We start from the raw sequence: 24,148 nt of genomic DNA on the forward strand, positions 1-24,148 counted from the left end.
CAACTTGAGGCCATTTCCTCTTGTCTATTGCCTGTTACTTGGGAGAAGAGACGGACCCCCACCTGGCTGCACCCTCCTTTCAGGCAGTTGTAGAGAGCGATAAGGTCTCCCCTCAGCCTCCTTTTCTCCAGGCTGAACAACCCCAGCTCCCTCAGCCGCTCCTCGTAAGACTTGTTCTCCAGACTCCTCACCAGTTTCATTGCCCTGCTGTGAACATGCTCCAGCACCTCAATGTCTTTTTTGTAGTGAGGGGCCCAAAACAGATCCTGGAAACAGATGGGGAGCAGTCAGCAGGGATTTACCGTGTGAGGCAATCCTGCCTTACGGCCCATCACGGATGAGGCAGGAAGGACTCACAGCAGCTCACCCACAGCAAACGAACCTCCCAGGGGCCAGTGCTCAGAGGGTGTCCCCTCCCGAGCACCAGCTGGTCACTCGTCCTGATGGAGGACTACACTTCAAGCTTTACCCAGTCCTGAAATACTGACAATTTTCTTCTGGTTTCCCAGAATTTCTGCCAGCAGCAAATGCCGTTTTGCCTTAGCTATTGACGCCCCCATGACTGATGCTGCCCCGGGATTTTAGTACCTTCCTGGGGAATGCACATCCTGCAAGGACAATCGGGTGACCTCACCCAGTACCGGCGCCATCGCTGGTGATGTCATACCAGCATCATACGCCATCGCCACTCTCAACAGGTTGGGAACCTGCAGAGTTGCACCCGAGTTGCCAAATTGTTACCCAAATGGATTTGCTTGCGTTTTTCTTATCTCCTGGTTTGCGTGTTGGTACTGGGAAGAAGGCAGAAGTAGGCACCACCCGAACCCCTGTGTGACTGCCAGCCATCAAGGTGGCTCTCGGCTGGCAGCACCAGCAGGACCCCACGTTACAACTCTTGATTCCTTGTAATTAATCTGAAGACTATTCACACACTCATTTTTACAGTGACATCGCCTGCTGACGGCAAGTAGGGAATAAATATTTTTTTTTTGGTTTTCTTTGCTTTCACACACAGCCTTTGCTTTTTCTTCATTAAACTGCCTTTATCTCAACCCACAAGGCTTTTTTTTTTTTTCCATCTTCTTTCCTCCTTCCCCGTCGGGCTGAGGTGGGGGGCGAGTGACAGAGCAGCTGGGTGGGCACCCGGCAGCCAGCCAACGTCAAACCACCACACAGTGACAGGACAAGGGGCAAGGGTTTTAAACTGGAAGAGGGTAGATTTAGATCAGACGTAAGGAAGACATTAATTACGATGAGGGTGGTGAGACGCTGGAACAGGTTGCCCAGAGAAGCTGTGGATGTCCCATTATTGGCAGAGTTCAAGGTCAGGTTGGATGGGGCTTTGAGTAACCTGATCTAGTGGGAGGTGTCCCTGCCCATGGCAGGGAGGGTGGACTAGATGATCTTTGAAGGTACCTTCCAACCCGAACCACTCTATGATTCTGTGATGGAGAAACCTGTGTTAATATTGATAGTTACAGCACTAACATGTTCCCTCACCTCAAAACCAGCTGTATTCAAACACTCATTAGCAAGACACGCAATTAGATTGTGTTTGTACACAGCAATCGTTTCAGAAGCATCAGAACCAGGGTCACAGGGTCCTTCCCAAAGCGTCTTTAACACAAGCAAGTGTTAAAATAACAAAGTCAAACCTCAGTAACTGTTAACGGATTCTCATTTGCAGTTTGCAATATTACAATTTGCTATTTAACGCCGCGTGGAGTACTGGTGCATGCACTAATACCAATAATAATATCATAAGAGCCAAAACAGGAAGAAATCTATTTACAGGCAGATGTAGAATTATGCAGAACGTAGAAACAACGATGAGGCATTCAAATGCAAGATGGAAACGCAAAGCCCCTCGTGAGATATGATCAGAAACAGAAAGCTGGAGTTAGAAGCGGGTACGCCAAACAAGCGAGGAGCAGGCCAAAAAAGGAGGAACTGAAGTAGCTGAGATGAGAGACAGCCAGGCACAAGCGGGACAAAGGAATATTTCATAGCCCCAGCGCAATAAACACCAGTTATTTGGAACAGTAACTATGCGACATGTTCAGAACAACATTCATGTTGTTTTCTTTGCAGTAGTTAAAAACAACATTTTTGCTTTACTGTTATGTTTGAGAAAATACTGCCTGTTGGTAAGAACTGCCACTTGCCTTCACTCCCGCAGCCAGGGGGGAGTTAACCGTTGTGTTCCCAGTCTGAGCCACGACCTCAAGTCAAACAATCTGCACGCACGCAAAAAAAGGTTCCGAATCACCTTGGCTAGCCGCTGCGTATTTTGGACATCTCGGTCACAAAATGACACCACTTGGCAAGTGTTTCCTTTGCTGCTAACACAGCTCCAATGCTATTTCCACCTTCTACACGGTGGAGCCAAATCATTTGGCGAGTTCCCATTAAATATCTATACAGACCTGGTTGCACAAAAGCCGCGTTCTGGTGTCCTAACTACCGAACCTACTCGAGGGCCGCGGCTAAAACAATTAGCGCCTTTTTCTGTGGCTATTCATGACCTTAAGTTTAAGAAGAAACTGGGAGAAATCCCTGTTCTAATTTTTTGCCGACATATTTGGCATTAAGCTTTCCATGTTTGCTATGTCTTTACTGTAAGACATTCTACTGTTGATGCCAACATCGTAATTAATTTACGGCACGTTATGGACAGTCTCTACTGAAAGCTTATGACACCAGTTAGTCTTAAAAGCATCCCCAGCCCTTCAGGCGGGCTTCACTGCCATCCGAATACGGCGCTCTTCACACGCACACAAAAATTTCCACCTAGCAAAGCACACGCATGACTAAACCAAATATTCTGTAATACAGCATGAGTGCACTAATGCTTACCCAAGTGTACTTGCCAAATCATCATCTTTCGTAACAAGCTGACCAGGATGTGGTTTAATCGCATTAAGTCACCAAACTATCAAAGATAATTTGACATGGCTGAAGGCGATATTCCATTTTTCCGGAGAGGTTTCACAGTCAACTTAGCAGAGGGCTATACCATACCAAGGCTTGGTGACACGTTCCCCTAACCAGTACCTTAAAGTAGCAGATACAAAATGTGGTCATACATGGTGAATTACTATTCAGTTGTGAGTTCTTTAAAGTTTCAGCACTCTGTAGTGCTTCAGAAAAGAAAACACAGGAAAACATGAAGAAAAGCCACAGCAAATTATGTCAAAGAGATACTTGGTTTTTAAACTATATCCATTAAAGAACATATTTACAAAAAGCTACAAAGAATTTAATTCTCACAGTTTAAGAGAAGACGGGGGGAGAGGACACTGACCTCTCCTATCAGGACGAACTGAGAGAGTTGGGGTTGTTCAGTCTGGAGAAAAGAAGGCTCCAAGGAGACCTTACAGTGGCCTGCCAGTACCTGAAGGGGGCCTACAAGAAAGTTGGTGAGGAACTTTTTAGGATGCTGGGTAATGGTAGGACCAGAGGGAATGGATTAAAACTAGAGATGGGACGATTCAGACTGGACGTTAGGAAGAAGTTCTTCACCATGAGGGTGGTGAGACACTGGCACAGGTTGCCCAGAGAGGCGGTTGAAGCCCCTGGAAGCGTTCAAGGCCAGGCTGGATGGGGCTCTGAGCAACCTGGTCTAGTGGGAGGTGTCCCTGCCCATGGCAGGGGGTTGGAACTAGATGATCTTTAAGGTCCCTTCCAACCCTAACAATTCTATGATACTATGACACCTTGTTCGCCTCAAACGTCAATTATTTCAAGCAAAAGAAACTACAGGATAATCTCTGCCTTTTTCTGTAGAAGCCCCAGGCACGTAGCATCGACGCTTCAGAAAGTTAAGGCAAAGTGGGGTCATTATCAGCTGAAAGCATAACATAAGGAGCTGTATGATGCAGAAACAACACTGCCACTTCTCACAGCAAAGATCTTCTTCCTTGTGGGGCTTTACAAAGGATATGATCTGACTAAACACCCTTCAGCACATATAAACAACGTTGACAGTTTTTTCTCCTCCCTCGTCTAAGCACACTGAAGACAAGACTGTAGCTACTTCTATGCCTGCAAAAAACACTTAGCTTTGAAGAAAGAAAATCTCTTTCCAGTTCTAAGTTAAAATATTTACTGTTTAGATTTATTTTCTAAGACATATGGAATTCTTCTTATTAACAAATTCTCAGCGTAAATATATTTAAGATTTCTAGCTTTCCAGCTCTGAACAGGAAATCACTATAACGTCAATTAATCGAGAAATATTTAAAAAATACAAATTAATAAAATGGATAATTCCATGTCTCTAAATGCAACAACATAGAATTTGATAGCAAGAAACTTGCAAACTAAACATTATAAAGCAAGCCTTCCATCCCACTGGCATTGCAGGCCCCAAAAAAATCGCAGGCTCTTCAAGCACAAGATGGTGAGGTTTATAACGGAAAGCTATCTCTGAATGCTTGATATTATACTAGATTCTTTATTACTTTAAATGCACACAAATCAGTGAAGAAAATGATGAGATGTTAAGAGTTTAAATGCAGAGATTTATGTGTATTCTTAAAAGACATACAACAAGAATTCTTAAGAAATGTAATATGAACTTTATTGCATATATCATTTCATAATCATTTGGCGATATGAGAATAAATACAACAAAACCTTTAAGTTACCGAAGGTGGGAGATATATATCTGAATAGAACGGTCTGTCAAAGTGACATAAATCATCTTGGAGATTATCGAACCATTTGATTTCAAATTCTGTGGCTGACGCAGTTACCAATGATGACAGCGCTGAAGGGCCTATGCATTTTACTTCACCCTGAAATTCCTCTTTTAGTTTTTCTGGTATAAGGTCCTGCCCCATAACCTGCAAACAGAGTAGGAAAGAAGATGAGAAATAAGAAAATAACTTGCAGAGAAAACAGCAAATATGACATTAATAACAGAGCTTTACTGTGTCCTTGAAAAGCCCTTGACACATGAACCACAGGCCATCCAGGAGAAGTTTCCAAGTCACGATCAAGCTGTCTGCCTGTTGCATTCTGCAATAAGGAGGGAGAACTGAGAGCCCAAGCTTCACAGCTGCACAACCCCACCCAGCCTCTGGCTGCGCTTCTACGGGCGGATTTTTATGCTCTGAGCAGCATTGGAAATCTCAGCGCCAGCTCTGCGTTCAGTGCTCACCTTGCAGCAACACCAACACTCTGATCACCTCCTGGGGGTGTTGGAACACGGGAAGCAAGGAGAGAAGGTTCTCTTCCCAACCTTTTCAAAACCTGAGATAATCTGCATGCTACTGCCCTCTCATGGATGAAATCCCACCAGACTGCCTGCCAACCCGGCAATGGCTTGCCTTTCACTAACTTAAAGCTGTAACACTGACAGCAAAGTTAGAATCTCGCTGCCTTCCTTTTGTTCCTTAAGACAAAAGTCAGAAACTCTATAAATAGCACTAAAAATTTTTAATCTTTATGACTAAATTCATGCAATGTTACTCTCCTCCTTTGTAGTTCTTTATTAAATTAAACTAAACTAAAACAGTACATCAAAATAGAAGGAAGAAAACATGTAAAAGGACGTTTCTGGCTTTTTCTGAAAATGTTTAATATTTTTTCTGGAAGTGTTTAAAACTGCCGTGGCCACCAAAGTAATCTCCACTTCCACTTAATGCTTGTGATTCACTTTGTAGCATCTAAAATTCCTGAGATAAAATCTGCATCCCAGGAAACGCACAGCGATGACGCACCTGTAAATACAAGATCTATGAGAAACTTAACAACCCCGAACATTCCTGGAAGGAGAATCTCAGCAGAACAGAGATACACCTGCATGACACAAGCCAGCGCTGTACAGGCATCACTGTCAGTTCCAGGTAACACACCACCAGGGCAACCCACCCCAGCTAATTTACCTTGCTTCCTGGCACAGTTAATTAGCTGAGGGGAGCGTCCCACCTACAGCACTTTGTGCCTGAACTGGCTCGGGTGCCTCAACCAGCCTACGTCTAGCTGAGAACTTGCACATGATGAAACATCCCCTTACCTTGGTCATCAACAGCAAGGAGTTTTCAGTGAAACCGAGACGTGCCACTTTGTCATCAATTTCTTTCTGACCTTTTATGTTATTCTCTAGTGCAAAGGACGACTGTTGCAACTGGGTAAGCTGAAGTAAAAGCCTGAAATGGAAAAGGCAGTTAAAAAAAAGGCACAGCTGGCAAAAGAGTAAGTCAGCAAACCTAAACCCAACCTAAATATAATACTTTAAACCAGCTCTTCTTCCCGACTTTTGCCAACTGCAAAAAATGGAAAGAAATGGATACACCCCTATCAATCTACTACGGGTATGGTATATCCGTGCTATGTCAGAAGTCCTGAGAATTGCTTTTGAATAAACAACATGCCAAGTACCTCTGGTTGCTCTGGGTAAACATTTTTCTCCCTGTGTATTTGTCACCCAATTTAAAAGCGAAGCTCCGATTTGGTAGCATTAACTGCAGTACCTCAGGTGTCCCACAGCCTTAGTAAGACCTAACAAGACAGCAGCGCGTTTTTACCTACGGCAGTGATTATGTTTGTAACCTTAAAAGCTAGACGTTTGGGGGTTTTAGACAAATATCAAACATGCTCCCCACATAGGCCAACCCTGGAATATTTTCTAAAATCTTTCACCGTGGTTTTATGTTCAAGGCGGTGCCCCAGAGGTCACCACCATGACTCAATGAAGATTAGAAGTTGCGCTCACAAAGTGGCTTCATGTCATGAGGGACCCCAATCACCAACTGCTCAAGCAGAGAGAGCGGTGGCAGTTTCCAGAGTCCTCCTCACACACAGACTGTAAAACATGTCAGCAGAGGAAATATCTAAGTATATTCAACCAACGGACCACTGGGACTTAGCTGTATTGTTACTGAAACTATGTTTAATTCAAGCTTTATGCATAAAGAACAACAAAAGATTTTTTAATTTTTTAATTTTCATTCACTGAAGTTAAATGACGCGGGTGTTATAATAAAGGTGGGTATTTTTATGAAGAGTTAAGATCCTAGATGAAAGATTTAATTTAAGCATTATAAACATAAAAATTTACAAGTCTGAGCCAACAAGCCCTTTATAAATTCAGTAAAGTTTTGACTGGGAAATTCAAAGTAAAATGGAAAGTATTTTTAATTTGTAAAGCATTTTTGTTTCAAAATTTGCATCAACACAATGTAAGAAAGAGTGAAATCTCAATGAAAATTAAACAAAACCATTCCCCCAATTTTTTTTTTTTGTTAGCAAAACTAGAAGAGTCAATTATTCATGATGCTTTAACACAGAACCTTCTTTCCTACAAAAAGCGATACTAATACCCCTTTTCCAGGAGCGCTTTACCCTGCACATAGGTTTATGCAATGTCCACATCTCACTTAAAATCCAACAGACCTGAAAATATTAGACAACCTATTTAATGCATGAGCCCTGGGCAGGGGAGAAGCTCACCCTGGACAAGAGTATCTCCAAATAAAAACCACGATTACACTTTGTGAAACTCCGCAGCCCAGCAAGGAAATCCCACATTTTATAACTGCCTCAAAGCTAAAGCATACACACCGAAACAAGCAACACAAATTATCTGAATATGAATGTAGCTTTAATATTCAATACCACTACCAAATCTATTAACTTCTCACAAGTAGCGATTAAAGTCACCATTTCTTAGTCTGAGTACGGTTAAAAGCTACTATGTCTTTTTTTACATTTCTTAAATCTTGCCCTAACGGGGCAGTTATAAAGTGTTCTCTGTAAATATTTGTGGAAGCTCATAAAATGGCTTTAAATACATTCGGTGACTAATAAATTAATGAGAGGCAAGAGGGGGGAAAAAAATTCAAGACAATTTTAACAAAACCAGTTCCTAATTATCTCTTCGAAAGGTTATGTTTTGGGGATTTTTTTGTGCAAGAGTTTTAGGAAGAGAGGGAAGAAAAGGAAAGAGCATTTTAATGCAGCCCTGTCAATCAGCTGTCACAGAGTTCATTTTTCAACCTCATCCATTATGCAGGATGGGGCTATTATTATTAAATGCATTTTCGCTCAAGCATGAGGCTTCAAGCAAGTAAGACAGGTGGCACACAGAAGGAAGACTGGCTGGCCTTCCCTTTGGGGCACTTCTGCTGCTGCATCTTTAATACCAAACCAGGAAATTGCCAAGCTCTAACAGAAGCATTTGTTGAAGAACAAGCCCTTTTGTATATAATTACTTGAAGAGATTCATATAATAAGGTCATTAAAAAACGCTTTACTTCTCAACAGCGCATGATACTGGTTTACTCTCCACTCAGATTTAGGTTGTTCACAGCAACCATGCTAGTGCATTTTGCTTTTTAGATCTGAAGCAATAGCAGGGTGCTTCTAAGTTGGCGTTGCCATCACTGAAACAAAAATATAAAATGAAAATGTAAACTGAAAATATTAAGAAGAATACGCTTTAAATTGTTCTTGATTGGGAGAAGTTGACATTGTTCTAAGAATATGTTTAGTTACCTTGCTCTAATAAACGAGGCACATGCCTTTATTCCAAATTTCTTCGACGTGTTCTGCTCCCAGGACTCGGAGGCTGAGCATTTCCCTTCGTTCATCCTTTCAGGTTCTTCTGAAGTACAGAGGAATTCTTTTGCAGCTTGGCTGCTGCTACAAGTCACTGCATTCTCCCTCTTTGTTTCGGTAGCAAGGCTGGACCAAGAGCCTTCTTTCTGGCCATCTGATCGGTGAGACTGCAAATTAATCTCTCTTCCAGTTGATGTTTTGAAACTACTATCACTTACACTAACCTCTTCAGACTGATTTAGATTTGTTTCTGGAATGACTATTGGAGACAAACTCTGTAAAAGGCTCATATAAGCTTCAGCAAGTAACTTCCAGTACCAAGGATTGAAAGGATGTAAGCAGATCAGTTGCTGCAGACACGTGATCTTTTTTTCTACATCTTCCAGACCCTGGTAAATGGCAAACTGCAGGTTGAGAACCGTCGTTAAGTGATCTGTGTTAGTAGCGCTGTTTCTCTAGAAACAAAAAGATAATAGATTAAAAACAGGAGAAGAACAGAATCATCCTTCAGAGCCTAAGAAAATGTCTCCCTGAATAATGACGCACAAATATCGCTAAAGGTAATTTTTAAATTATACAAAACTGTGCTCTTAACTTTAAATGATGAAACATGATACAGATCACGCCCAATCAAGCTGACGCTATTCCCTCTCGCTGCCTTGTCCCAGTCTGAAAGGGAAGAAGGCCCCAAATGCTGTCATTTGTTTATTTGCCTTCAGACTTTTATACAGCTGCCCTTCTTTGTAGTATAAACACCTTTTATATAAAATAAACAGCAGCGGTAAAATTCTAGCGGACTTCAGAGCCTCTGGACCTCTTCCTTTATGGGAAAAACTCAATTTGTGGTTAGATACCCTTCCTGGTGGCAGTTTGGCAGCGAGTATATGGAAATAAAAGGGAGTTTTGAATGGTCACTTTTATAGTGGAAAGATTTAAGCACTCATTTATCCCCTTTCTTATAATTCCTATTACATTACATTAATTCTGCCTGGCAGAGCATGATATTTAGTCCCTTCCAGGACTACCAGCCTCCCTGCACAGGGAGCTCATTGTGGTACAGGGTGTTCTGATTTCTAAAGAGTGATTATATCTGCAGTGACAGTTACCCTCTGTTTACCAAATACTCCGAGCACTGAACATCCTGAAGGATTATACATATAAAGATTATTTTTCCAGAAAATGGTCCATATAAAAGAACTACTGGCAGTATTTTTGTGTTCAAAGCCTAAAAGAAAGATTGCATTATTTACCATTTTTTCTGCAATATCCAGAGCCTCCTCATGCCTTCCCAGGCGAGACAAACACCGAGCCTGGCCCTCTTGGACATCTCGTCTCATTGCAATGTTACTGGGAGGTAAGAGTAGTAAGCAGTTTGAGTATTCACACAGGGCTTTCTAGGAGTGTCGACAAAAAGAAAAGCCAAACAAAGCAGTGAGAGATTTTCATTTAAAAGCAAGCCTGACTGTATGTTTTGTTTATGACTATGGTCACAAAGGGAATTCAGGAGCTGAAGTCCACGTTTTCCTTTCTCCGGACTCAGCTACCACCTATGCCAGCAACAGATGAGCTCCCCGGTACTACACAGCCAAGTCTAAATGGGGATGAGCAACCTCAATCCTAATTCATGTTTAAGCTCTGGCGGGATTCACCACACATCTGTCCACCTCTCCCCCACCAGGCCTGATCCAAAAGGGATCACCTACTGACCTGGACAACACGTGACACAAGGCATCTTTCCCCCAGCCACCAATTCAATGATCAGAGCACTCATCCTAAATTCAAATCTGTGACGTTCTCCACGGGAAGGTTTGAACCTGCAAGTACCTCACCTCACATGAATAATCACCAAGTTGGAGAATACCACAAGGAAGGTGAATCTCCATCGCTCCTGTAGGATGTTTCCAATTTGCATGAAATAATTAAATATTAATTGCGCAAAGGAAAAAGACAAGAATGAGCAATACTTCTGTAACTTAATGCTCAGGGCACTCACTAGGACTCCAATTAACATTTAAATACATTAAATTAAGCATTCAGCGAAACTAAGGCTGGAATCTTGGTTCCTCACGCTTTGTGTAAGTGCTCAGACCAGAAGACTAAAGAGCAGTGCTCATTCTCCCGTCTCTCAAAATGAATATTTAATTATTCCTTGAAAACTTGAACGGTTCTAACAGAAAGAGCTTCCAGGCGACACACTCTAAGTACTTCCTAGCAAAATGGCTGAAATATTTTTCTTCCCTGGTGTTAAGCTTGCCTTCTTTCTCAAGCAAAAGAAGGAGCTCCCCTCTGCCCAGTGAGCGCAGCAGCCACTGGTGAAAATGGATCAGAGGACGGCTGCAGGACACCCCTGTTCGCCTTGTTATGTGACAAAGGGATATAACCTGGCAAGGACCAGGCATTACGAATCCCAAGCAGATTCTACAGTCACTTATATCCTAAAAATGGGCACAGCCTAGATCACCGCTGTCCTTGGCACTTCCTATCCAGTGACCTAGGCTGACGTAAAAAGGTATTCACAACGAGTGAAGAGATTACTACCCTCATTACTTATTTCCAGCCCCTTTTCTAAGGTCAGAGCTCTCAATTCTGTAATTTTATGTGCAGTCTAGTTCTGGTTCTGTCACAGTGATCCAGGTTAGCAATAAGACCAAAGACTAGACGTTTTTAACATGGATGACTGTGACAGAAAAGGGTTAGGAAGCGACGGTCTGTTCCACTGGCAGATCTGAGGGGGTGTCATTCTCTCCCAAGAGGGCACCACAGCACACAGCAAGGCACAATCTGCTCTTCCTGAGGGTCAGCAGCCATGTCTGACTGCAGCCTCAGGCATCTTTCTTCTCAGCATACTTTTATGAATCCCTTCAGGGCATCTCAGCTGAGATTCGAAAGCATCTGTCGGGTATAGACAAGGCAACAGTAGCGCTGGAATGACATTAAAAAGCAGAAGTCAGCGCCAGCTGAGGTACAAAAAGATCCACAAATCCAATGGACAAAGCAAAAGGAGCGGAGTCTGAAGTCGGCCTGAGGGCTTAGAAATCAGGGAGACCGTAATGCAAACCATAGCCTGGAACAAGAAGCTATTACAGCTGAAACAACAGCAGAAGCGGTTAATTTCAACCGGGAAACAAAAGACTGTACCCTGCAACTAGGAATACAGAGGCAGGAGAGCATCCATAATCACGAATGTGGCTCAGGAAGTGAAGTAGGCAGTGAGGACAGGGTCTAGGACTACAGTGGGCAGGAACAGAAATGGGGAACATAAATGTACCCCAAAGGCACAACCAGACATCCAGAGCGAGGGGAGGCAGCAGAGAGGTGGGACAATTAATGATGAGGCTCCCAAGCCAACTGTCAGGAGCCTGACAACTACAGTCAGCCTTCACCCAACAGCGGGGGGAGCTCTGAGAAAGGTGAGCGGCAGCCAGGTGGTTGCCAGCGATCTGACAGCCTTTGTGGGACATGGTGTTACCTCCAGGAGCAGAGAAATCCACACACACGCTGGCTGACCATGACGTCCATGGCCACAAACACCAGCTCTGCCCACTACTGAACCACTTGGATAGGACAAGAAAAAATGGCCTCAAGTTGCACCAGGGGAGGTTTCGGTTGAATATTAGGAAAAATTTCTTCAGAGCAAGGGTTATCTAACATTGGAACAGGATGCCCAGGGAAGTGGTAGAATTGCCATCCTGGAGGTATTTAAAAGATGGGTAGACGCGGAGCTTAGGGACATAGTTTAGTGGTGGTTTTGTCAGTGTTAGGTTGATGGTTGGACTAGATGATCTTACAGGCCCCTTCCAACCTAGATGATTCTATGATTCTATGTGCAAGCTGATCCGGATCAGCTCTGGGTGCAAAGTAGAATTTTTGGACAGTTTACACTGACTTCACGCTGATTCCTGGAAAGACAGTATCTGGCTGGGGGAGCTTGCCAGAACACAGGTAGGTATCATGGCCTGACAGCAGTGCAGACAGCAGGATGGCTGTTCACCAGGTCACCGTGCCTGCCCACAGGGCTGTTGTGCCTTCAGCACAAACAAGGAGCCAACAAGCTGGACGCTACTGCACCACAGAGCCTAGCTGTGGCTCAGTCAGGAGGCTTTTATATAAATCATAGAATGGTTTGGGTTGGAAGGGACCTTAAAGATCACCTAGTTCCAACCCCCCTGCCATGGGCAGGGACACCTCCCACTAGACCAGGCTGCTCAAAGCCCCATCCAGCCTGGCCTTGAACACTTCCAGGGATGGGGCATCCACAGCTTCTCTGGGCAACCTGTTCCAGTGTCTCACCACCCTCAGAGTGAAAGCTTTCTTCCCGATATCTAATCTAAATCTCCCCTCTTTCAGTTTAAAACCATTACTCCTCTTCCTATCGCTACCTGGCTGTGTAAAAAGTCCCTCCCCAACTTTCCTGTAGGCCCCTTCGGGTACTGGAAGGGGCTGTAAGGTCTCCCCGGAGCCTTCTCTTCTCCAGGCTGAACAACCCCAACTCTCTCAGCCTGTCCTCACAGCAGAGGTGCTCCAGCCCTCGGATCATCTTTGTGGCCTCCTCTGGACCCGCTCCAACAGGTCCATGTCCTTCCTGTCCTGAGGACTCCAAAGCTGCACACAGTACACACATACACATTCAGTCAACACACCGGAGACTACAGGACCACCCCAGTTTACACCCCCACAACTTCCACCGACCGGGCCCCCAGGCCCTGCGAGAGCCCTGGAAATACCTCAAACTGGCGCTGCCGGTAGGCCCAGTCCGCCCGGAACTTGCTGGCCGTTATCCCGCCGCCGCCTTCCCCGCCGTCCCCCTCGCTGCGAAACCACTGCGGGCACAGCACAAACCCGTCAGATGGGCCCGGATCCGCCCCGGCCCGGCCCGGCCCGACCCGACCCGACCCGACCCGACCCAGCCGGCCCCTCGGGCCGCTTCCGCCCGCCGCCCCGCTCTCCTCACGCCTGGCTCGCAGTGCTTGGCGCCGCCGGCCGGCCCGGCGCTGCTGGCCGGGCCCCGCTCCCGGCTCGGGGCAAAGAGGGAGTCCTCGAACTGCCAGCCCAGCAGCGGCTCCATCCCGCCGCTCCGCCCAGACCGGCCCCCGCCGCGCGGCGCCGGCAAGCGCGCCCCCTGCCGGGCCGCCGCTGCGGGAGGTCCAGCGAGCCGGGCGGCGCGGTGCAGGCGAGCCGCCGGGGGGCACCGAGTTGGGGGCGGTGCGGGCTAGAGGGGCGGCGGCGGGAGCGGCCATCTTAGGCGGGGCGGTGTGAGGGGCCGCCGCCCGCCGGGAGCTGTAGTCCTGACCGCCGCGCCCCGGGCCGGGCTCCCTCCGGGCCTCCACGCCGGGTGCTTGAGGCGGCCGCCTACAGAGGGCTGGGCGTTCTCCCCCGCTTCTCGGGCTGGGAGATGGGAGCCGGCTGCGGTAGGGCAGGCCAGGCCATCCACCAAACAGGCCCGGGGAGATGACTGGAAACAGGGGCGGTGGCAGCCTGGGCACCACCAGCCTTGCCAAGGGCGAGCCCATCGAGCGAAGTGAGAAGAATGGCCCTGGGGCTCCTCGTTTCTGGCGTTTGCCCGTTGGCTTTAAGAAGCGGGTGTTCAGTGGGTGCAGCTTGTGCTCCTGAAGGCGCAGCAGGGCCGTCAGACCTCCCCGGCTCTGGTGAGGAGTTTGGTCACAAGTCACTGTAATGGACATGTTGTAAGATCTTATAACAAATAGTTGAACCAAAGCATCCCGTGCTTTGATAAATCAATTGCATAATTGTAGAGTTGTTCTGTTAATATTTCGGCCCAGTGCCTGTGCGGGGGTGGGTGGGAGTGTATTTTGGTAACTTTTCCATTTAAGTTCTGCCCCAAAGCAGAAGGGGAAACTTGTGAAATCTCAGGCTTTCAGAGACAGGATTTCCCAAAGCCCCGTACGCTGACTGTGCTATGGGAAATGGGGACACAACAAAGTGAAGGCTGATCCTAGAGCTTCTTCAAGACGTAAAGATTCTCAGGCACACCGTTGCTCAGTAGCAGCACCCAGGTGAAGTTGTAGGTACCCCAGCTGCCTGCCCTGCCTCATCACACTACTGTGCACATAGTGTACTGTGTTTTAGGTGTATTGCAGCGCTGTTTCCTCTTTCCACCTTGCCAGTCTGTCCATCCAGGAAGGTCCATTTTGTCCCATCTAATCACCATGTAGGTTTGGAGAAGGTGAGCTGAAAAGTCATCCTTGCACTTCCTTAACGTGCAAAATGGACTAATGAACTCGTCTATACCAGAACAGCTTTTGAGGCCAAAACACTCCTTGTATGGATAATTTTAAAGGTTTCCTTCTAGTAGACATGTAAAATGTGGGTTCTGGGTTAGGGTTTTTTTCTTCTTTTTAAGTGGATGTATGCTCAAAATATCCTTCCACACCAGCATAGCTGTGACTGGATGTAGCAACAGCTGGCATAAAACCCTGGGTAGAAACTCGACTTTGGCAGGTAGATTTTATCAGAAAATAAAGGGGACTGAGGTTTCTTTTGCTTTTAAACTTGCTGTTTGGCAAACAAGCCCTCCTGAACATAGGAAACTGCTTAGCAAGTAAGCCCGGAGAGAATCAGGAGTTTGCTTGACATGCTTCTGTCTTTTTGTTACAAGCGTCAAGGTAAGCGAGCACAGTCAGAGCTGCGTGTATATGCATGCCAAAACCATCTGTCTTCCTCTGCAGGCAGACCAGTGTGATGAGCTCCGGCAGGACAGAGACAGAGTGTGCAGGAGTCAGTCTGCGGAGGTCAGCGTTAGCGTCTGAACAGCTACAGCGTCTGCTCTTCTCACATACACTGGACTCACATGTTCCTTTCCCACTCCTCCAGGACTGCCGGTCACACTGCAACACACCGGTCTAATCAAAACACGAAAATCCATCAAGATGATTAAGAACAAATCAAAAAACCAGAAAAAACGAAAAAGAAACATGAGTAATCAAAGTGAAATGTGGCCCCAGCTCAAAGTAAAACACACAAAGAGCAAGGCGCTCCCAGGGGCAAATCCCAGAGCAGCCGGTTGGCTGCCAGCTTGGATTGCAGAGTCCTCCCAGGCTGGGGGTTTCAGCCATCGCCGCCTCGGAGGATACCAACGTGGTCTGCGAAGGCTCTGTGTTGCAATGCAGAGAATGCCTTTGTCTGGTAAATCGATGATAGGAGAGCAGCGATTCCTGAGCACCACACGGGGGGCCTCGCAGCTGGCTGTGTGGTTTCAGTCAGAAATCATGGCCATAATGATATTGCTGCTCTTCTTTTTTCCTCCCTTGCCTGGCTCTCCCCCCATCCCCCCCCACACATTTAAAAGGTTCCTCGTGTATTAGTTACAGAAATAAAAAAATGCAACTTTAGGAAATTCCTATGCCTTGTCAGCACCAGAGAGTTGCTCAGTTTCTCCCCTAAGACCCGAGTCATCAGTGTAGCTGCCAGACTACAAATTCCCACTGTACTTTAGAAAAGCTGTTTGCCTGAGTTTGCATGGCACGATTTGCCATGGTGCTGTTAGCCTTGGCTTCACGCAGGAGAAAACATCGTCTCTGGAAGAGGCAGCTTTGAGGAGCCTCAGAGATGCATGAGCCCTGCGAGAGCCTGTACTGCTGCAGCTGCTCCGTGTATGCAGCATTGGGGATAAAAAGAAGCCGTAGATGAATCTCTTCCTAAAGGCAGCCAAGGTCTTACTTCACCACCAGCCCAAACCACCGCCTCGGCCCATGAACATCGGACCAATAAGACAAATGGGCTCCGGTAAGTTGCGGTCACCCAGCAAGTTCCTGCGCATCGGCAAAGCAATTGTAGCTGTTCACACGAGCGTGCCTCGTTACGCTGGCGGAGAGGTGCTGTGACCCAGCTTCAACCTCGGCAAACTGGGGTAGGCCAGCCTGCTTCATCTTGCAGCAAGGGTGAGCCAAGAGAGAGCCCGGGCAGCAAAGACAACTCAAGCGATGGGCAGGAATTTGTCCTGTTGCCCTATTGCCTGAGCCTTTTGGCTGGGAAAAGAAAATACAGCGTGGCACATGGAGCTTGTCTAGATCCAGACAGCCCTTCTGCTCCCTGCTTCCCAGTCTACTCTGAGGCGAAATTAATTCAGAAGAATTCTCCCCCAGTGTTTCTTTAATTACTGAAGTTATTATTTGTATTGTGATAGCCTCCATGGGTCCTCGCCACAGCCCGGCCACTCTTGTGCCAGGAGAATGCACACCACAGAGGTTTCAGAGACCATCAAGCACACACAGGAGAAACAAGAAACCTCAGTCGGCAACTAGAGCCCTATCTTGGTAGGCACTACCCACACACGTCGGCTAAGGAATAATGCAGCTCTCACATGGTTTATAGCTTTATTAAAATATGCTGGAAAGGAGCTGCCTTTGGAAGAAAGCAAAAGAGAGACTAGTTCCCTACTCAAAGCAAGAGAGCTGCCTGCAGTGAAGAGGGCAGTAAGGCCCACAGGCAGCATTCCTCAAAGGATGGGTGGCTCCTGAATCATTAAGTGGATTCTTCCAGACATTGTGAAATATTCATACCTTGAGGGAAGATTAGTTTTCTTTTTTGCCAGTCATAACATAGGCTCTTCCCTAAACATGTTCATGAAAAGAGAAGAGCAGCTCTTTATTTGCTGACATTGTCTCGCTGTGCCCTTGTCTCTTGCCTTTTATTTAGATTGCAAGTTCTTTACAGCAGAGACCATCTTTCATCCTTTTTGCATGGCGTCACACATAAGGGGATATTGTCCATGACTAATGCGGGAGGGTAATACAAATAACGACGTTTCATGGCTAGGGCCATACAGAGGTTATCACTACTACAAACTGCAAACAACACTGCAGTTAAAGCTCTGATGAGCTCGGATGTGCTCTAGCAAATCTTACTACGATGGTTTGAGATGCAACTGCAGAGCTCAAGAGCAATTATCCTTGAATAGTAAGTTGTCACACCGAGGGGAGCAAAAGGCCCCTTAAGCCAAAGCTCCCAGAAGCCACTGACACAAATTTTGAGAAAAGGATACTTGTCTCAAACTCAGTATGTCTTTTAAGAAGTGCTGGCAGAACCCAGATGAACCTCATCCATCTCAAGCCATCTGAGAAACCACTTCAGCCAAATGGGACCAAAAGGAAGCTACATTTGCTAAATCCAGCTCTATCCTTGAGGCAGGTACAACCAGGACTGAGCAAAGGCAAACGCGGGAACTAAAATGGCTCCTTACTCCTAAAGGGAAAAGTGCCCCGGCACCCTTGTGCACTATGGAAGGAGGAGGGTACATTGACAGCAGGGCAGAAGCCACATGAGAGCACAGAGGCCAGTGGCTGAGCAGAAGGGCAGCAGGCAAGAAACCAGGCAGGAAGAGGTGACTGGGGAGGTGGAGACAGCCAGACCGGCAGCACTGCTCCAACCAGCCGCTGAGTCCAGTGGGCAAAGATCTCCTTTCGCTTTCTCCTCTCTCCAGAAGAACGAAACCATGCAATACCTTTGTAAATTATCAAGCCACCCCACAGTTCTAGTAAGACCCCACAAAAATGAGTAGGGAAGTGAGGGGTCCTGCATCACAGAAATCAAAGAGAAAGAACTGTTTGTTGTTAACAGAAGCCAAAAGCTTTTTAGGAGTCCTTAAGACAGACAGGAGAGGACACAACCCCTGAAAGATGGTTCATTTGCCTGCTCTACCTGGGAACAGCGCAACCCTTCAAACCCCTGGCAAGCCATATTAACTAGGCCATAATCCTTCCCCCTCAGGCCTCACAAAATCCAATAAAGTCGTTATTGCCAAAACGGTGCACTACACACAGATGTGTTCTGCCATTAATGGGTTTTGCAACTATTTTCTGTCTAGTAAGATAAATGATGAACAGAATGAGCACGCCCTTGAGTTTGACCAGAATGCTGTTGAAAAGAGAAGAGGAAAAAAGCTTTCTGGAAAGAAGGAAGGTGGTCAGGTGCCGGGGAGAATCCTAAAGCAGTGACCTTCCCACGCAAGCCTGCGCATGTCCAGTGCTGATACAAATCCCACGTCCGAACCGCTTCGCTCAGCTGCGTAGTGTGAGCACCGAGGATGTAGCTTGATGGTCTGGATACAAGCGTGACGCAGAAGTCACCACAAAGGGCGGCATCTCGTATCTACTGCTCTAACTGGAAAAAAAACCCCGAACAGACTCGCTGTCAGGCACGGTGAAGTTTGTACACCTCCTTCTAAGCCCTTTTTTTTCAGTTTTATCGGTTTGTCTGAAAACTCATTAACTTCCTCTGGCCACAGTTAGGCTTGTTGCTTAATTGCTACTCATGACGAAACCAGGCCGTGGAGACCACAGCGGATTCATTACCTCTCTAGGTTAAAACTTTACTACTGTGGTTCTCAGGACGGGGCAGGACTAAGTAACGCTGGTGGCAACTCCTCTAGGACACCATTTAAGCAGCCTCGGCTGCTGTAGAGCTCTACTGTAGTAACAGACATTAAACCGAGCTGACTTCCTATACTGCTATCTTGCAGGAACAAAGAGAAACAAATCTAAAGAATTAGAAAAAAAGAATAAAGCTATGTTGAAGAAATACACCCAGGGCTTCAGGACTGCCCTTGAGAGACCCTCACAGCTCGTGGGATTTCCCAGTCCTGCTCTCCTTTTCCGCATGGAGGCTGGCAGGGGAGGCTACCTCCACAAGGGAAACAACCAAACTGGTTGTCGGTTGTCCGGTGCCTCGCTTCCCGTGCAGCTTTTGCACTGCTGGAAAGGGCCACTGGAAACTGCTATTAAATTTAGCTTCTGTGGCTTCATGTTTGCCTTGTACAAGCATCAGCGCCCGCAGAAAGCGTGAGGCGATGCAGAGGGAAGGCACTGCTCAATGAACAAATGCAAACGAAACGCAGAAATCAAGAATGGACTTTGCCCACAATTGCTCCCTTCCCCAAATCATTGCAAAGTGAAATGAATTCAGAGCAAAGAACACCACAAAACGTCCATCAGCGATGCAGCTTTTAACTTGGTGGTGTCACTAAGAAAAATGACAAGCCACTTCCATCACGGGGCTTCCGTGGGCCTCCGTTTCTGCACTTTGTGGGTGCCGGGTGCGATGCTTGCACAGAAATCCTTGCAGATGGGCTTCACCTGGAGGCTCTGGGCAGCTGCTGGAATGAAACTGCAGGACTGAGAGCAGCTACAATTGCAATATTGTTTTAGCGTCTCCTTCATTTCAGAACACGTCATTATTAGAGACTGTTTTGTGGGCCCTCTTCCACGTTAGTCCCTTCAGGCAGGCATCACTGCAAGTATGGTTTTTTCCTATTTGGCTTTCATTTAGGAAAACTGAAAATCACTGAGAGGAGAATTACTGCCAACACTGACCTTTATTTTCACCCAAAGACACAAATCAACTAGGTGCCACACACAATTTAATTCCCTTTTTCCGTCTTTTCTTTCTTCTACCAAATAAATATTTTAAGGTAATGAACGTCAGCTCAGCACTGAGCCTGTAAAGAAACACACATGGGAGACGAATTAGTCACAATGCTAACAGTTCAACATTATTGCAGTAGAAACATATAAATCTAATCAAGGTTTCATTTTACAGTATTTGAAGTGCAACAGGTCATTTAACAACCAAAAATGTAGAAACGATCATCCGACAGACTAAAGCCTACCACCAGCAGCATTTCAAAGCAACGCCGAGCCCACAGGGAGCGATTTAACATTGCTCCAGAGGGGACTTTCTGGTGTAAAAAAAAATAATAAAATAAGGCAGCGCACAAAGTGGCTTGGTATTTTAAATTCTTAAAAATAGTAGTTGACAGTATTGTTATGAAAACAAATGGGAGATGGAAGGGGCTGGGAAGAGGAGGCTGGGAGAGGGGAAACAACCCACAAGGCCAGCTGGTCTCTTGTGAAAATATAGACTGAATTGCAGCATTTTGGAATCGCTGATAACACTGTAAACAAAAAAGGTAACTGTTTAAAAAAAAAGGTGACTGTGTGCATAATCCAGGGCTTTTCATAACTCCCTCATTAGCTGACAGATTCTTGAATAAGCATTCTTTCGCCTCCCCCCCCCCGCCTTTTTCTCACCGAACCGAGTAGAACTATTTGGCGGAACACCAAGCCGTGCCGACTACCAGCGCTCATCTCCAGGCCTGTGCACAGGTCACTACTTCAGCTAGGGGTGTAATTTTTCAAGACCGGCAAAAGCTACAGCGCAGGAACGATTCTATCGCCTTAAACATCTTTTTCTCAGGCGGGGATAGGTCTGTAGGCACCATGCCGGGGTCCTGCAGGGAAGACCGGGTCTCCAGCCCCTCCGGTTGCAGCGCAACAGTTGAAGCGGCCGGGTGCGATAGGTCCTGCTGATGCAGGACTGCTGCAGAGCCTCCGGCAGGGAGCTTCGGGGAGCGACGGCAAGTCGGGCTCGCCGGAGACGCGGTGCTCAACAGAAAGCGCTCAGCTCAGACCCTTCTTCTCTGAGGAAAAGGTACATGTTAAACACAGCCACAAAGGGTGATATCCCAAATAGCACGGACCTCAGCAGGGAGGTGGCTCCTACTCGGCTCTGGTCTTCCCACCCCAAATATTTTAAATGCGACAATAAAGAGCCTCAATGAGAAAAATCAGGTGAAGGTCCCTGGGCTGCTGACACAGCAAACAAGCAGCTGTACTGACTGGCACGTGAAGCTGACCTCACGCTGGCTGTTCGGCTAAGCCAGTTCTCCAAATTCAATGCGTCTGAGGAACTGGGGAAATTCAGTTTTGAACGACAGGAAAAAAAAAAAAGACGTTTGAGAAGATCTGATTTGTGACATTTTCATACAGACGCAGTTCCTGGTTTCCACAACACCTCTTAAAACCACACACACTCAGTAAGGAAACATTTATTCTATCATTTCTGTTTTCAAATTTTTGGTACAAAGTTTATTTTCAGAAGTTCTCACATGATCCTTTCTTCTACCAGCGTCTTTTAGGATTTTTCTATCTCTGATTTATTTTCTTTATCTGTTGAAGCAAAAGCAATAATTGCTACAGAAAGCAATAATGGCAATATTACAAATATTTTACAGCAGCATCCATTCGTCTCTTTGCCTCAAAAAAATAACAAAAATAAATCCAAAGACAAGATCCATACTGCCACAAAGGCTTAGGTTTGTAATATCCAGAAGTATGCTGCGTTCCCATATATGAGTTGTACAAGTCCGGCACAACTTTCCAAGTTTGTGCAGAGCCTGATAAATAAGACACAGAAATATCAGTTACGTTATACTGTTTCTAAGAACTTTTACTCTGTAAAATGTTTGGTCACTCAAAGCTATAAGCTTAATCACATATCAAAGAACACAGGCAATAAAGCCCATCTTACTAGAACATATAGTATTAGGCCAAACAAAATATAAGAGGACAAAATCTAGTGGTCACTGAAGCCTCTTCAAAAAAGGTCTAAACCAGAATGTTTCCATCATGTATCAGAATAAAAACGTACTGTATTAAAATTTGATTTTTTTTTTTTTTGTACAAGCTGTCTTTTAATCAGTCTTCTATTTACAGTGCAGAACTTCTGCCAACTGCAGTAGTTTAACTTTGGCACAACACTAAGTTCCAATCCTTTTCAGTATTCAAGTCCTGTGTGTGTCCAAAAATTTTCTTGGTTTCACGAAAGATTAGGCCCATTCACAGTTAACCAGTTATCTTGAACTTTTTCAAGAATTGCTTCCCCTTCACCACATTGGGCAGCTACAAAGGAAAGACACTGTAAGCTATTGCATCATTCAAAAGAAACTCTTCATTCTAAACAGTGACAGTATTGTTGCTTCCTTTAACATCACATACACCAGACAGATCACACAGACGCCTACATACTGGACACCTCCTAAAAACCTTGCTGGTCGTTAGTGAATCGTCTTCCTCATACTTCAAATACATAACAATGCATTAACTTAATTTCATTTCACATGTCAAACAGGACATTTAAATATATTGCAATATATTATAGAAAATTGCAAAGCGCCATCATTTCTGTAAACGAGATCGACACCTGTTAACTCTCCTGTGCACATGAAGAGCAGTACCTAGTGCCACATTTTCTATACAATATAAAGCCTTCCCAGGTAGGGCAACTCATTTTAGTGCATTTCTGTACAGACTGTAAGCATACATGCAGATAGCCAACTCGGCAAAATTGGAAACACTTTTGTAAGCTGGAACTGGAGGCGGGGGGAACATTTCAAAACCGTAACGGAGCTCTTGTGGTTGATCGTTTCGTATCACTGATGAAGACTTGAATCTTCTGTCATTCAAGCAGATTCTTTAGGGAAAGTTTCATGATAGGTATCTAGTATTGAATAAGCATAAGGAAATACTTTCATCAACTGGGACACAAACATTATGTGTCTTAACACATTCTAAGTTATGCACGGTCCAATGTTCATATAAGAACCTTATATCTAAAATACTAGAGAAACCCCAAATCATTTTTATGCCACAGTATTATAACCAAGGATCAGTTAACTTTATCCACCACTGTAGTGCTACCTGCTCTAGAATAAAAGAAGAAAAAATGCAAAAAAGAAAAAAAAAAAACAACAAAAAAGGCCTCACACTTCCCAACAAGCATCTAGTCGGAAGCAGAGGTAAGTACCATTGCTAACCACAACACGAAGTTGAGTGCTGCACCCCAGCCAGCACGCTCCCAGGCAAAGATCCATCTCGCCCAATTTCAGATGTCCGCAGTACCGCCATCTGCCCGCAAACCACGTCTAACAGTCCATGGAGTTTAGGGTGCAGTTTGTCTCACCAGCTGCAGGCATTTAAGACGAGCTGGCTTGCATTCATTAGGCGTATGGATTAGCTACAGCGTCCTGCTCAAACGCAGACATCAACATGCCATCAGACAAACCTCAGCTGAACTCATGAAAAGTGCTACGGATCCTCAGTTACCGCTCTACGTTTGACAACGCCGTCTAAGTCGTTTTGGCAATTACTATCCACTGAAAAAGTGCAGATGCTCTTCACCGCAGAAGGAAAAAAAAAAACCCAAACGCTCAGACCATGAAACTTGAAAATACTGGCTGCAACCCACCTGTGCTTCAAAATCTCCCTTTTTAAAAATGTGAAAACGATACAGAAAGTTGAGCTATTGAGTGTGTACAAGCAGCCATTGAGGGGATTTTTCACTTTCTGTTACCACTTTCATTTTAAAATCTCTTCCTATAGAATTTTAATACATCACCAAAACTCAAGTAACTTGACCCAGTAAGTCCATGTCGTGCTACTTGGTAAATGTACTTATCCCAGGATACCACAAGCTTGACGGAGAACACAGGTGTAACCCGGCACTGCTCAGCACAGGGAACTGAGCCCTCTACTAGCCCTATCCATCTCTAAATTTACACGATCGTCCCAGGCATTATGAACAACTCTCAATGGTTTTACCCCTCTCTGGTTATTGATACTATCTTTTCACTGCTACTGAATGTAGGCAAAATTATTTTCCAAGAAAAAATAAATTAGATCAAAGAAAGTAGCTATATTTCATTGCACTCTATTTTTGTGCATTCAGGTTAGGGCAGGGATATTTAATATTAAAGAAGCTTAAAGATTATCTTCTCTCCTTGGGAGATATG

At 45.5% G+C, this 24,148-nt stretch overlaps 2 protein-coding genes across 6 annotated transcripts in view; both read right to left on the minus strand.

The window, feature by feature from the left end:
- Window positions 1–4,568: 4,568 nt before the first annotated feature.
- Window positions 4,569–13,747, minus strand: C2H8orf76 (chromosome 2 C8orf76 homolog). Its single transcript, XM_063327489.1, has 6 exons — window positions 13,517–13,747; window positions 13,290–13,385; window positions 9,816–9,959; window positions 8,503–9,020; window positions 6,023–6,155; window positions 4,569–4,847 (listed from the first exon to the last, which is right to left on the minus strand). The coding sequence occupies exons 1-6, from the start codon at window positions 13,628–13,630 to the stop codon at window positions 4,641–4,643; spliced, it is 1,212 nt and encodes a 403-aa protein (XP_063183559.1). The 5' UTR covers window positions 13,631–13,747; the 3' UTR covers window positions 4,569–4,640.
- A 1,126-nt stretch (window positions 13,748–14,873) lies between these two features.
- Window positions 14,874–24,148, minus strand: part of ZHX1 (zinc fingers and homeoboxes 1) — a 36,523-nt gene continuing 27,248 nt past the window's right edge. For 2 of the 5 annotated variants that reach the window (XM_063327483.1, XM_063327487.1), the window contains exon 4: window positions 19,853–22,857. The gene's annotated coding sequence lies outside the window, so the exon portion shown is untranslated. Of the gene's footprint in view, window positions 15,426–19,851; window positions 22,858–24,148 lie in introns of those variants that run through there. The other 3 variants (XM_063327484.1, XM_063327485.1, XM_063327486.1) reach the window with 3 other exon arrangements.

The sequence above is a fragment of the Chroicocephalus ridibundus genome, chromosome 2 (assembly GCF_963924245.1).
Source record: "Chroicocephalus ridibundus chromosome 2, bChrRid1.1, whole genome shotgun sequence".
Taxonomy (NCBI): Eukaryota; Metazoa; Chordata; class Aves; order Charadriiformes; family Laridae; genus Chroicocephalus; species Chroicocephalus ridibundus.